General features: G+C 34.1%; 2 protein-coding genes across 2 annotated transcripts; one reads left to right on the forward strand and one right to left on the reverse strand.

Moving 5' to 3' along the window:
- Positions 1-3,811: 3,811 nt before the first annotated feature.
- Positions 3,812-11,696, reverse strand: LOC124304871 (ribosomal protein S6 kinase beta-1). Its single transcript, XM_046763606.1, has 14 exons — positions 11,577-11,696; positions 11,226-11,397; positions 10,744-10,784; positions 9,206-9,380; positions 8,993-9,076; positions 8,231-8,364; positions 8,075-8,137; positions 7,636-7,764; positions 7,416-7,506; positions 7,212-7,328; positions 6,642-6,773; positions 6,445-6,552; positions 6,126-6,304; positions 3,812-5,995 (listed from the first exon to the last, which is right to left on the reverse strand). The coding sequence occupies exons 2-14, from the start codon at positions 11,340-11,342 to the stop codon at positions 5,920-5,922; spliced, it is 1,446 nt and encodes a 481-aa protein (XP_046619562.1). The 5' UTR covers positions 11,343-11,397; positions 11,577-11,696; the 3' UTR covers positions 3,812-5,919.
- Positions 11,697-11,942: 246 nt separating this feature from the next.
- Positions 11,943-14,670, forward strand: LOC124304876 (RPA-interacting protein-like). The gene is made up of 3 exons (XM_046763615.1): positions 11,943-12,236; positions 12,648-12,867; positions 12,952-14,670. The coding sequence occupies exons 1-3, from the start codon at positions 12,129-12,131 to the stop codon at positions 13,287-13,289; spliced, it is 666 nt and encodes a 221-aa protein (XP_046619571.1). The 5' UTR covers positions 11,943-12,128; the 3' UTR covers positions 13,290-14,670.
- The last annotated feature ends 295 nt before the right edge of the window (positions 14,671-14,965 follow it).

Raw genomic sequence — 14,965 nt, forward strand, 5'->3', positions numbered from 1 at the left:
TTATACAACGAAGGCCGATGTCGTAAATAATTCTTTCGATATTGAGGAATAATCCGAAACACGAAACTGATGACACAGCCTTCACAGAAAATGTATGCATACAATATTATATACATGTACAATATGATAGTATAATATTTTCTAATCAAATCAATTCTAACACTATAAAGTTCTGTGATTAGTTAATAGACTTTACATATCTAGTGTAAACTATATCATTTTAATTTACTTTATTCAAGATTTATCATATAGTCACTTAATTTTTATTTTCATTTTCCTTATCTATAAACGAACGAAGACAAGCAACTGTTCAATAAATTTTGTAACTATTATTTTAAATTTTTCTCTTCGTTTCGCTTTTTTCCTCACCTCCTCTTTTATCGCTTTCATTCAAACACGCATGAAGACTCGATGAGAAAATTCCTCAAACACCAAAAACGTATATTTTGCATGAATGGTAAATGAAGTAAGTTCTTAAAGCTAGTTTTTCCCGTGTATTATATAACTACAGTATACGTTTGATTACAATAAACAATATGATTTAAATAATAAATAATAATATTTAAATTAACGCACATTTATTTGCAGACTCTATTTTTTTTTTCTTGTTTCTCTTTCTTTTTATTTTTTCTTATAAATCGTTCATCTAAATTGCCATCATAGTGTATTTTATATGAATAAAGAAAGTTTGTTTCAATAAAGCTGCAAAAAATCGAATCATTGCTTTCTGTGGGATTCATTAAAATACGTAAATATGTACACACGCATAGTTTGGCAGTTTATTTCATTGCACCAGTTAGCAAATTAAAAAAAGAGTGGTATAAAATGTATCATTAATTATTTTTTAAAGATATTTTACCATGTATTATTTTGCCGATATCAGTGATATATGAGTGAATGGCGATAAAATTGGGTTAATCAAAAATTATTTTCAACGATACACCAAATTTTCTCCATTAAAAATAGATTGTAGGGGTAATAACGATAATAAGATTTATCAAGGGTAAACTGAAATAAGAGAATCGCGAGGAATGAAGGAGGAAACAAAAAAACAGAAACAATTCAACCAAGACATTGGTATAAAAATTCTTGCGATTACCACGTGTATTTAAACAATTTATTCTCAGCAATTTGTTTGCATGAATTTATACTACGGTGCATATATGTATGTACACTCGCGTACCTGTGTACGTATAGTTTTAGTTTAATTACTTTTAAAACAGTTTTAATGGAGAAAGCTTCTTTTCTATTTACTTTTTTACAACAATGAATCCCAAAAAAGGCGTGGTGTACAACTTCTTTTTTTTCTTTTTTTTTCTCCCCGATACAATATACATTATAGTCAATTACATTTATTATTAAACTAGGCTTCTGAATTAATATAATAACGTAATATTAACAATAATAATAACCAATTTACTTAAGCGAAATCCTACTAACGACTGCAGAGTCATTATTTTTAAAGAAAAAACAAACGGGGGGAAAAAAAATACATCACTCGAACTAATTACACTAACGAAATAAGCGGCTCACGACTTTGATGCAAGACAATTAACAAAACAACAACAACAAAACATCATCAATAATAATAATAGTAATAATAATAATAACCCGAAGTTTCACCACTCCAATCTTTTCAAAATCACGCTATAATATTGTAGCAAAAAAACATTTATTGGCTTTTTTTCTTTTCGTACCGTCGATAGCATGTATTCAAATGCTATTGCCGCATGCCACTCACAGACTTTAGTATCCTTTATCGATAATGTGCATATACAATATAATCTATAGAAAATGTAAAAGCAAACTGCTCAGTGTTCGTTTAATATCGACAAATTATCATTATTGTATTTCCCTTCTAATTTTCTCCTCTTTTTTTTTTCAATACATATCTATTGATATACATATAAAAAAGATAGCTTAATAGCATGATATTATAATACATGTATACGCATAATAAAGCATTATGACATGTACAGTCAATCTTTATCCACTAGTTGATCAACATTTCAGACATATTGTCATGGTTGAAATTTTCTAATCGAACTTCGGTGTCATTCGTTCACTTTATACATATGTGTCATATTATTGCATCGCAATATTTGGTCGATCAAGTCCCGATGTTCATCACGCACAGTGTATGTATATTGTATGTTTTTAAAAATGTTAACAAACCAGTAGACAAGTTAGAAGGCTGATGTTATAATAAGGTTAAAGTACGAGACGAGGAAAGATACAAAGACAGTTGTGTTTTTAAGGGGCCTTTGCTTGTATTTATCACATCTAGAATTTGCCATAAACAATAAGAGAACACAATGAATTCATTGTAATCATTGCCACGTTACGAAATCTATTTGAAACTCTTTTATTTTATACAATTTTCAGGCAAACCTCTACGAAAACATAAAGAAAAAAAAAGGTGTATTTCAAGAAGCATAGGATTTTTTAATTGAGTTTTTCATTATAACACTTTATATTTCACTTATTTGCCAATAATTACCTCTACAATAATCACGTATTACCCAACGGCAGATCAATGTTGTATCACCTTTTTGTGTGTACATTCACAATAGAGGAGATAATGCTCAATTTTTCAAGTTAACGTTTTTTTTTTGCTCTCCTTATTTCTCTACTCTAACACAAGATACGGACGTTTAATTTCCTTTATTATACAATGATGAGTTTTCAGCTTGTTGTTAATACTCTACTCGTACAAAAGTGAAGTACAAATTTTACTGAATAATAAAAAAAAGTTTGCCAAAGTTGGTCAATAACGGTCTGTTAAATGCAAAGTTCGCTACTAGTAATAGTCTTATACTGTCTTATATGATTTTATGTTTCTATTTTCGTTACTTTTGCGTACTGTCTAAATGTATATTGTTAATCAAACGATTAATTTATTAGGCCATGTAATATACTGTATAAAAAACTAGAAATTTTTCAGTACGCAGTTAATATTCCAGCATCTCGTATTAGGGTAAAGAGAGAAGTATCATGAAGCTATAATAATTTATCCAAATATAGGTATAGGTAGTAGCATAATGGCGACCTATCAATACATACATAGTTAGTTATATGGTATTAAACGCCTATACTATCATTATTATTATTTACTATTATATTAATTATATTAATTATTATTGTTGTTATTATTATTATTATTAGGTTGTTTTGTATTTATTATCTACAGCAATTCAAGAGTGTTGTAACAAGACCAAGTATCGTACGAGAGATCCTAGGGTAGCGTCTTTGTCAAGATTCGAGTAATACAGAACGTTTTCATGTACTAAACCCAGTTTAATGAATCATAATATCATTCCTTATATATTGTTAAATCTGTAGGCACGTTTTTAGTTCACTAGGTAAGAGTATGCGTTATTATCATTATCATTATTATTATTTTCTTTCCTTTTACTAATCTTTATAATATGTATATTAGATTATTTACTGCAAATCACGAAATCATATGGACGAGATATTGTCACTTCACTCGAGATATGCGTGTTTGCTGTTGCAGTTTTCTTTTCGCTGTTCTTTGTTTTTCACATTCATAAATTTCTTTTTTGCACCTTTTCTGCCTATTTTTTTTTCTCTTCTTTTTTTCATTCGCGTATAATACAATCAATCATCATCGTTATTATAATATTATTATTCTTATCATTATTATTATTATTATTATTGTATAATATTGGGTGTACGCGTGTGTATATATATATATACTATGTATTTATGTAGTTTATGTAAAAGGTAATGCTAGCCGGCTATGGTGGCTGGTGAACACTTGGGCAGTCTGAAGTCTGAGTGAGTGGTCTTAGGATCTTAAATAACTTGTTATCATGTGGCAATTTTTTTTTTTTTTTGCTCCTTTTTTTCATTATTTCGCACACGGCTTTTGTCCTGTTCAGTAGAATCATAGGTAGGGGAAATACCAAAATTTCACAATTATTATTATCGTAGTACACAAGAGATAAATTGTATGTTATATACTCTCAATTTATACGTATGATATAAAAATATAAAAGAAGCACCTTACTTTACTATAACATGCAGATTACGATGAACAAATGTTTCGCTTTTTTTTATATTTTTGTTTTCATTCGTTTCTTGTTTTTTTTTTTTTTTAAATCCTTTTTTTTTTATTTAATTATTATCCTCGTAGCCAATCAGAAAATTGTATCGCTGATACTGACATTGATATGACTATGTATTTATTTCTTCATATTAACAACTATATTCTGTGGTTGTAGTGTGGATTTGAATATTTTTTGATTTAGCTCCATTGCGGCTGCTTGCAGAAAGAGAAAGAGAGAGAGAGAGAGAGAGAGAGAGAGAGAGAGAGAGAGAGAGAAAGAGAGAGAGTCGAACAAAGAGGACAGGATAATCAGAGAATAAATAGTCTCTCGGTTAATTTTTGTTTCTATAACAATGCGCAATAAACGCTTAAGTACGCGGAATACATCTTCGTCGTGAAAAATTTCTTGAGATTTCCTCAATTTCTATTATCAAAATTAAACGAAGATGTTTTTGTGAGATCTGCGACCGTTGTTATTTTCACTTTTTACCTTTCATCCAAACAGAAATGGAATAAAAATAAAGGCAATATAAAATTGTAAGATACGTTGTTTAAGGTATTAGAGATTTTTCTATGCCCACAAATAAAAAAGAAGAAACAAAAGAGTGAAAAGAAGAAAGAAAATGTATTTGAAGACTGCACACGTTGTGTTTTTCATAGAAATTGTACATCGTAAACTTAATGACCACAAAAAAATAAAAAATTATTAAGATGAAATAAAATGTAATATCTGTGCTACTATGCATCTAATTAGTTGGAACTAAGCATCTAAGGTATATTCTTTGGATACTCTTATAGGATTCCCTTCTTCTACAATTGTAAATTTTTTTTGCTTTTTCCCCCGCTTTCTTGTACCCGGTGGTCAAGAGTCAAGAGAAACCGCGATGAAGAGAGAGAGTAAAAGCTGTAGTATACATTCGTAATATGATTCTACTGAAACAGCTTTGTACCCCTGTGAATAACTCTCACTCGATGAACAGTTTGTGTGGTACAAGCTTCAAGCCAGTGGCGGAGCAGCCGCAGTAGCCTAAGGCCATCAATAATTGTGAATTTATTCATTTACTGTTGGATTTCCATTTCCGACGATTCTCGGTGTTTGTAATGTACGTATAATAATATTAATGTAAATGTAAAATATCTGTGAAATCGCCGAGAATTTTATGGTATTTAAGTGATATACTATACATATTAAACGAGTATCTACCTTGCGATTAATATCGAAAAAAATAAAAAAAGAAACAAAATCAGAGTGAAGGTGAAATGAATCGTTTCTCGAATGCAATATTTCACGCTGTACGATGATTGATTATTTCCTTGTTCTATATGTTTCGATTTTCTTTGTTTTTTTTCTTCATAATTTGTCATAAGTGTAGGCCTTTTCCCGGATCTGTTGGCAGGCAGCACCGCCGCTCTTCAAGCACGATCTCTTAACTAATATTATATTTATAATTATTTTTTTATATTCAGTTAAAAAAAAAAAAAACGAATTAGCTAAATGTTGCTGCTGGGCGAGCATAACGATTTGTAAATAACTTATTACCCCTCGACGTTCCCGCCAGTGAATCGAATTTGTATTTAAATTGGCACAGGGATCGTTAATAAACAGTTTTCAAAAATCTCAGCTTCACTTCGTCATAACGATCGTACAGCCCCCAAGTAAAAGTAACCTGCTAATCCCTCCTCATTTTTGTATTACAAACAACCATATTATTTTCTCTCTTTTTTTTCTATCATATCATAAGTTTTCTGTCATTTTTATAAAAATCCATCCCACAGAACTCCTAGGATTTGTCACAGAAGCCCAGCAGCTGAAAAAATTATCAGCCCATACTATTGCGCTGCAACCACTATACATGACCAGGCAATTGGCCTATCTCCATCATTTCTGCATCTTCCATGGTATTGTGGTCCATTGGATGATGCCTGTAAGTGAATTGCCACCTTGTTAATCGCTCGTTTAGCTTCTACGTATATCTGACAATTAATGTCCACTCGAGACGCAAATGGGACGAGCAAACGAACAAAAAAAAAAAAAACATATCAAACTGCTTACCTATGGTTTAGGAAGTGCGAGGTTGGGTGTAGATGAGCATGAGGTGTCCTTGGTGAGAAGCTACGCAGACCACCGCTCTGACTACTGCCAAGCACGCACTTTCTAGGGCTCCTGGCCTTGACGATACGTGGTTGCGTGTACATTTCGTCCAGGACGCTTGGCGCAACGTAGGTAAATCCCTGAATAGTTTCAAAAACAACCTTTTCAAACAGCATGACTACATATCTGATCGATATCTGAACTTTCTCTCTGCGGTATTTAGGAAATTACATTTGCCCTAAGGGAGAAAGTAAGAGTACGGCAAGTCATAGATTCTTACCTGAAAAACCATATTGGCGGACTCACTGAGCGTAGATTCGTCCGGAGAATCAATCGGCGTTTGTCTCGTGAATTTCGTGTCAAATTGCGAAACATCGTCCTCGGAGCTCTTCAATGAAAATTGGGAAAAACAGAAGTGGACTTGGACTTGTTGTGAAAAGAAGAAATATTATCCTCGCATGAAAATTATTCACTTACCAAAGATGGTTTTATGGGAGGTTCGAGTTTGCGAGATGCGACATCTTGCCAATTTATATGTTTGAAGAATTGGTGAATTCTGATTGCATCTCCGTCGCCCGGACCAGATCCAAGCCTCTGCTGTACTTGTCTCTGTTTCAAAGGAAGAAAAAAATAAGAGACAAAACCACAATAAGTATTTCTATTATTCTGCAAATTCATTTTTTATACGAGGTACGAATGTGTATGTTGAAAAAAAATAAATGAATAAAAAAATTGAGATACGATCAGGATTAAAAATCTGTATGTACCTTAAGTTGCGCTGGAAGTGGAAGGGAAAAGGAAGTGTATCATACAACAGGGACAAAGGAGTGTTCTCGTACATTCCCAGAAAAAGGTCATCTATACTAGAAAGTTACCATTTTACACATACACTGCCTTTGAACAGCATTAATTAAATGAACACAAGACTAAAAAAGTGGAATATTAAAAAATTGTAGCAGAATTATTCGAATTCCGTTTATGGCGTCACTAAGAAGGTGTAGAAGATCAATTTTACAAAGTCATCGATTATCAATGCCAATTACTTGCCTTCAACAATTTTCGAATGAGATCTCTTGCATCGGGAGTCAAATATTGCGGTAAATTCAATTTTCCCTTCAATATCTTTTCAATCGTCTTCTTTCTGTTCTCCGCCGTGAATGGGGGCTGTAAAGTCGACAAAACGACAAAGTGTTAATGAAGACACAGTTTGCTTTGACGTTGGTACAACACATTGTAGGGCCGAAAACTCACAGCGCCGGTAAGCATGTCGTACATCAGAGCACCCAGGCTCCACCAGTCAACAGCTTTGCCGTGTCCGCTTCTTGTCAAGATTTCCGGTGCCCTGTTCGTCGAGACAATATTATGATCAACGTTGTTTGAAAAAAAGCTTGTTTAGGTGCAAAAAACAAACCCGTGATGATATTCTAAGAACAGATTCAACGGCTCTTAGTCTCTCTGAGAATTCACTCACATGTATTCTATAGTTCCGCAAAAAGTATGAGTGACTATTCCTTCCTGTATATGTTCCTTGCACAATCCGAAATCAGTTAGTTTCACGTGTCCCTGGGCATCCAAAAGGATATTCTCTGGCTTTAAGTCTCTGAAAGTTGTACGAGTAAACTGAGAATCTCGTAAACACAAGGTGGTTTATAATTATTTGCATGAAGAATGATTGATAGTATTTTTCAATACACTCACAGTCGAGATTAAAAAAAAAATCAAGGGAAGATAAGCTCTTCATGGTAATTAATAAAGTTTGAAAGTGACAAGATAAGAATATCACGTAGCCAGTATTAGCTGGTTTTTGATACAAAATTGGATACTTTGTAAACAAAAATATAACGTATTTTTATTTTCATCGCAATGGGTTTTATTAATTTTTATAAAATATATACTGTTTCGATTCCTACCTGTATATAATGCCCTGGATGTGGAGATGCTCAAGGGCCAATATAATTTCGGACAAGTAAAAACTGCAACAAAATAAAAGTTTTACAGTGTTCGACAGACTCGACACCGAACTGCAAAATAAAAAAAAAAAAAAAAAAAAAAATTAGTCAACTCACCAAGCTGTGTCTTCAAGGAAAATTCCTTCACGTTCCAAATGCATGAATAGCTCTCCGCCGCTCAAATATTCAAGAATCAAGTATAGTTTGCCTCCAGTTTGAAAAGCATACATTAAATCGACGATAAAGGGGTGCTGAAAAAATGGACGATATTGAAGAGATCAATTAGTGCTGCAAAGATGAACAAAAGCACGGTGTACTTGAAAGTAAAACAAATGTGCGAAAATTTTGCGGTTTATAATTAATTGCGACATCAAGGCCTCCGGTGACAGTACAAATAAAGTTGAAAGTGATAAAACGTTGTTATATAAGGCAGAAGGTAACAACCCAAGTTGGTGGTTAAATGCGCTTAACTTGTTGTGAGTATAATAATGCAGGATAATTTAACACCTTATGATTTGATCAAACTATTAGCTTTCAGAGATTCGTGCCACATTTTTTTGCATGGATTTAGCTACCAAATTTCAGTCAATGCTGATGTGTTAGCTTACTAAATTTGGCCGTTGGTATCAGGTTCACGGTCATAACAACGTTTCAATTTCAGAAAATGACTGTTGTTATAAACATGTGTATTTTTTACTCAGACCCAACATTCACAGTTGAGTAAAATGTAAAAATTACTTTCAAGTATCACACAATGTTCTAAATTCGAGACAGAACACCAATTGAGACGAATATATTTGCTGTAGTCGAAACGTTGCAATAAATTATCATATTTGAGGTCACAGTTACATAAGTATATATAATCATAGATAGATTTACCTTTACAGCTTCTAATATGTTTCTCTCTGCTTTGGTATGAGCTGTGTCTTTTTGGTTTCGAACTATGGACGCTTTGCGTAGCACCTGTTGAAAATTCGAGTAAGAAGCATAGAAATGCAGATTAAAAAAAAAAAATAATTCAATATCCAGTTTAGGAAGTTTCATCTTTAAAACATTAAAAAATCGTTCTCTAGATGGCAAAGGTTAGCTCACCTTCATAGCAAAAATTGTTCCGCTATCTTGGCCAGTAACTTTGCGCACTTGAAAAACTTTGCCGTATCCCCCCTTTCCTAAAACTTTGCGCAGTTCAAAATCCTGGGGACCGGTCTTTTCCTTTCCTGTATTTACATTTTGTTCAGACAATTGAACGGTTTCCAAGTCTTCGGACCTGAGGAATATTGTATTGTGTCATCAATTGCTATCGAATCTCAAAAAAAGAACAAACATCTTAATCACAAGGAATGAGAAACTAGTTATATATTTACTGTAATAATAAAAAGCAATTTATCTATAAGTGCTTAGACAAAAAAAAAAACATCCATCAAAGCTCGCCTATTGATGTAAAGGCTGATGAAAATACAATTTGACAAATCGATTTGAACTATTGAGACTTTACTGAAAAAGACAGTAACAAGTAAGATTCCAGCTACAGATATTTTCCCTCGTTATCGTTACAATAGTGAAAGGTCAATGATGAGGATGGTGGCAATGCGACGAGTTTATAAATAATTGTTTCTACAGCTGAAATAGAGAAAGTGAAAACAATGCAGTTTGTGGGTTATTTTTGTTTCTCCTTTCTCTCTCTCTCTCTCTACTTCTCTTTCTTTCTTGCTCACTCTGTCTGTCTGCCTCCCCCTCCCCTCTCCCCCCTCACCCTCTTCTCCTCTAACTGGCATAAACACTTAGTCATTGGTTGAATAAACGTGCGAGTAACTCTGTAAGTAAGTTACTAATGGATAGACTCTGACTTTAGATAAAATAGTTTGAATCACATTCAATACGCGCAAGTCCCATAACAGAGTGTCTACTTTTATTACATTTTTATTCAACGGTCACAAAACGTTTTCAGGTATCTCAGATCGACGAGATCGACAATTTCAGTTTGCAACATAATATAGGGAACATTTTTTTTACCTCATTACTATTTGCCATGTTAAATTTGAAACAAAAACAAAAAAATATGACTGAAATATTCTTAGATAGCAAAAATATATTATTTTGCAGAAATTCATCCCTGTTCGCATGAATCACAAAGCAGGCACAAAGAACAATGGTGAAATGGCTAAGTGACAAAAAAAGCGACATTGAAATGAATATAAAGGTAACAACAGAAGTTGGGAAGAAAGAAAAGAAACACAAAGCAATTTGAAACGAAAATGACAATTCGACGACTAAGTTCGTTATTGATGAGAATTGAAAATACCGTCGTGAAAAATTCCAATAACATTAAACGTATAGTGAAGTAAAGTGATAGCAGATACTTGCTGGTTTTCAAGTACTATTAAGAATGGTCGTAAACAGAAAGCATGCTGCGTTACTGACAATTATTGGCATTAAATTATTCATGATAAACATAGCGATTATAGAATTAATGGTTTTTCGGATTCCACGTTTTTTTTGTTTCTTTTTTTTTTTGTCACTTTTCAATGACGATTGAGAAAAATACGAATGATCGTTAATATGTGAAAATAGAAAATAAACGAAGAACGATATTTCAAGGGATTCAAATTCGTTCAATGTATAAAACTTACTCGATTATCGCATTGACATTGGGATCATCGTCGTACTCTCCCTGTAGGCAATAAAAAGCATGGTTAGGTTTAAGGTCGTCGCATTTAGCTCGTATATTTCACGTGAGACGAGGAGAACTCTCCAGTGGGTGGTGAGTGCATAATAATTTTTGCCGCAGCACGGCAGACGAAGTATAAATAATATCGAAAATCAGCTATCATAATAGAAAGCATGCTCGGAACTTCCAATTCGAGGCTATTCGTATGCATATGCGTTCATTTTTTTTTTTTTTTTTTTATTTTTTTTTTATCCCCAAATCATTTTACATCATTTACACAAAGATCTCATTTTTCTCTGTCTCGTTCCTTATTAATTTTCCGGCCAATTTTCTCTCGTCCACTTTCTCCCGTATACGAAAAGAAGAAATAACCGAAGCGGGCGAATAACAACGAGGAGAAAAATAAGATCGGTAATGAAACTAACGTATGAAAAAAAAAATTACCTCTCCAATCTCGATGACATCGTCGTCCGAATCATCCTGGACCGTGTCAGCGTCGGGTAATTCTATATCAAACACTCCTGCCATATTATGTGTGTTACCGATATCACGTTCACTCATCTCACATAACACTCTTACAGTGGTGAAATTCTTCCGTCGTTAAAATCACCGTGCACTGTTAGGAAAATTGTTTTGGTATAACAATATTGGTTAATATACCATACCGAATTAAAATATACAACCTCGAGGACGCGTGGGGAGGAGGGACGGGGAGTCGGGATAAGAGGGTGAGATGGGAGGGGGGAGGGGTACTTGCTTGATATCGTCCACTCTCCTCACTCACTCTACGCTCACCACACTCGTGTTACGTTGCTTTACTTTGGTTTTACTTGCTTCACTCCACGCCTGCCTTCATGTGTGCGATCACCTCGCGATTGGGGTTAGGTACGTACGATACTCGACTCGACGGTCTGCTCACTGCCGACTGGTGGCGTCCCGTAAACAGCTCGAAGTTCGAGACTAGATAATCGACGACCAATCACGCGTCACTTACGACCGTCTCCACCAATCAGAGCCGTCTAAACACACGGCCAAATTGTAACGGGGCGAGTAGCGGAGCGCTTTACGCGCATGCGAATTCCAAGCATGCGAACATATTGCCTGTACTATTTATGTAGCAGGGATAACGGAAGGGGGGGGGGGGGAGAAAAAAAAAGAAAGTAGAACGATTCAAAAGAAAGAGAGGAAACAAAAGAAGAGCGTATTGAAATTCGAAACGTTCGAAACTGAAACTTCGTTTTACGAAAAATATAGAACGAGAATATTATTGAACGCTCGGTCGAACGGCACGAATACTCTTAATAAGAAGTGTCAACAACATTTATTTGTACACGCAAGCTAGAAAATATGGCCAATCTTCTCCTGAGTCCTACGATGTCGGCGAAACTGAAGAACCGGGAATCTGCGAGAAAGCTTAAGAACGGTTCACCGAAACTTCAGGAGGTGCTGAGGCAGGTTAGTTTTCGCGTCCCGAGATGATTAATATTTTCTTTTATTCGTCTGATCCGCGAGAATGCGCGGTGACAAGCGGGCGGCAAAGGAAGGGGGCGCCCGACATGAGTGACCCACTTGCACTCCGTCAATGGCTCGAATTTATGAATGGAGCTACCAGTCTATATCTTACACCGTAGTCGTAGTAGTACCTTTGGCTCGATAGTGTTGTACGAGTCACTCGTCACTCCGTAGTTACAAAATGATCACGTACTTCCCGTTCACTGTCGATTTTTCAAGATTCGTCCCTCTGTCTTCCTCTAGCCCATCTTTCTTCTCTCTTTCCTTTTTCAAGATTTCAAAAGCGACAAACACATGACTCACCCCTCCCCACCAGGCCCGGCGTCTGTTCATTCTTGATGAATTTTGTTTTAGCGATGCAGAGATCAAATGCGACAGAAACGTGGTCAGCTGTTCAACAAAGGTAGAATTGGTCTTGACGATGACGAACACGTGCACGAAGTCCTCACAGAAATAGTTAGACGAGAGTTGAGTAGCCTCGGTACATCGAACTGGAGTAATTCGAGTTCTCCACAAGATCTGTTGGATCCCGACGAGGCTCTTGACATAGAAAAGGAAATGCTGGAGGAGCAAGGTATTGAAGTATTGAGAATATTTTAACCGCAGAAGTTGAAACGATGTTGTCGCAATGATTAATTTCTCATTTTTTCGTTGAAAGAATCTTGGATAATGGAGGAGTATGAGCGGCTGGTTCAGAACGAGGAAGAGATGTTGGCTCTCTTTGCCGAGGAAGGTCTAAGTGAACAAGTTATTTGTCCAATTTGCCAGAGAGCTGCACTCTCGGATGTTAGAGATGCGATAGTATGCAATTTTTGCGGCCTGACTTTGCCATCCGTAGTCAGCGTCAATGATTTGGGAAGAATAATCAATGAGAATGTCAATTCTCACGCCGAAACATGCAGCGAACTTCCAGGCTTCAGTGTTGTCCCGGAAAATAATAACAATTCTCTTTATTTGGTTTGCCAAAGATGCGGTACACTTTCTGTTATAATCTAATGAACTGTTAAGCAGACATTTCAAACTAAATAGCAAAGCTTCACTGGTTTGTAAATTGAGAAAATAAGAAAAGAATAGTTATAATCTAACAAATTGTTAATGAAAAATTCAATAATAAATAACAAAGCTTTGCTGGATTCGTAAAAAAAAAAGAATAGTTATAATCTGACGAATTATTGATAAAAAAATTCGGAACTGAATTATAAAGCTTCACTGGAATATTCGTAAAGAAAAGGAAGATATTTTGATAACCGAATTTATTTCAAAGAAATCCCATAAAAATCGCGAAGACGAAATGAAATATAACCCACTTGTTACTATTGACAAAATTCCTGAGGCAAGTTCCAATAAAATATAAAAAAAAAAAATCAATTCAATGTGATATACTGCCTAATGAAAATTAATAATTACTCGACAACTTTGTACATAAATGTAATACGCACTTCTAACCTTTAAGTGAAGTTGTTAGTTTGTAGAATTTTCGTGTTACCATCTAATTAAAATGTCACGTGTAACCTATATTTATTTAAATAATTTTCATTCATAAATGTATTTATTCTCCATTTTTTCTAAGTGTTCATAAATATTAAACATTTTCGACAATGTGAATATCAACATTCCTCTATTCTGGTGTATTATTAATTTCGTTGCAAAATTGATTTTCTAGAGATGAATAAATTATAAAAACTTGTGATAGTAAAACACTTGTTTATGTATCAATACTGCTGATCATAATAAAACAATATTAACTAAATTTCATTCTGTTTTCCTTCAGGCGATATCAAGAACTTGCAAAAGTAAGAAAAACTAGATGAACACTTAACGTTTAATCACACGGATCATTAGAATTTGTTATAGATAATATTACGCTCAAGAAAAATGTTAATTAAATTATAGCTTACCAGAGTTAAGAAATTTTATGTTCTTTTATTTGTATATATATATATGCATGTATGTATGTGTGTGGATATATATATGTATACATATATCATTTGGATATAACAACTAGGTGAGTGTTCATGATTATTATGATACATATTGTACAAAACAACATCCATTCACGTAATATATTTTTACCACGTATTGGTCTATGGTTTATACAGTTTTAGAATATTATGTTATTCCAAACTTTGTCAAGGTCATTTGTTGTTTGAAGGCCATCAAAAACGAATAAATAAACATTCGAATAAAATTGTAAATATTGAAAAAAGACTATATCAACACCCAGATCGGCGTAAGCAATAAGTTCATTATCTTTTTTTCAGGCCTCAAAACTCACAATTGAATGTGGTTCATTGCGTTTCGTTTTTACAAATTTTTGACCGTTTGCACTTGAATTCTGACGATCCTCCATACTTGATAACCGCGATCCAAATGACTGGAAAAATTAATTTTTCAATTACGTAAATCAAGTTCGATTATAGGGTGGAAATGTCGGGAACGGATTTAATGTAATCGCGGTAGTCACTTACACAAATATGTATATTGCTATACATATCATGTAAACGACGTATGCATAACGTCGCACAGGTGAAAGATTTTTTTTAAGGTAAGTACCAATAGGTTGCGTTAAATAATATTGCAGAATAAAGTCACGTGCCGTAAATTGAGTACCAAGCGAGGACTACGGTAATTTTTGCTAGTCAAGATCATCAAGTTATTACGTATTTAAACAT

This window comes from Neodiprion virginianus, chromosome 5, assembly GCF_021901495.1.
Source record: "Neodiprion virginianus isolate iyNeoVirg1 chromosome 5, iyNeoVirg1.1, whole genome shotgun sequence".
In the NCBI taxonomy this organism is placed as follows: Eukaryota; Metazoa; Arthropoda; class Insecta; order Hymenoptera; family Diprionidae; genus Neodiprion; species Neodiprion virginianus.

Bases quoted from the DNA above. Each gene is read 5' to 3' on its own strand.
- LOC124304871 (XM_046763606.1), bottom strand. From the start codon at position 11,342: ATGAGTGAACGTGATATCGGTAACACACATAATATGGCAGGAGTGTTT. The intron at 9,381-10,743 runs GTAAGTTTTATA...AATATTCCTCAG, and splicing joins AATGTCAATGCGATAATCGA to GTCCGAAGACTTGGAAACCG. The intron at 6,774-7,211 runs GCAAGTAATTGG...CCTTTGAAACAG, and splicing joins TCATTCGAAAATTGTTGAAG to AGACAAGTACAGCAGAGGCT.
- LOC124304876 (XM_046763615.1), top strand. From the start codon at position 12,129: ATGGCCAATCTTCTCCTGAGTCCTACGATGTCGGCGAAACTGAAGAAC. The intron at 12,237-12,647 runs GTTAGTTTTCGC...ATTTTGTTTTAG, and splicing joins TTCAGGAGGTGCTGAGGCAG to CGATGCAGAGATCAAATGCG. The intron at 12,868-12,951 runs GTATTGAAGTAT...TTTCGTTGAAAG, and splicing joins GGAAATGCTGGAGGAGCAAG to AATCTTGGATAATGGAGGAG.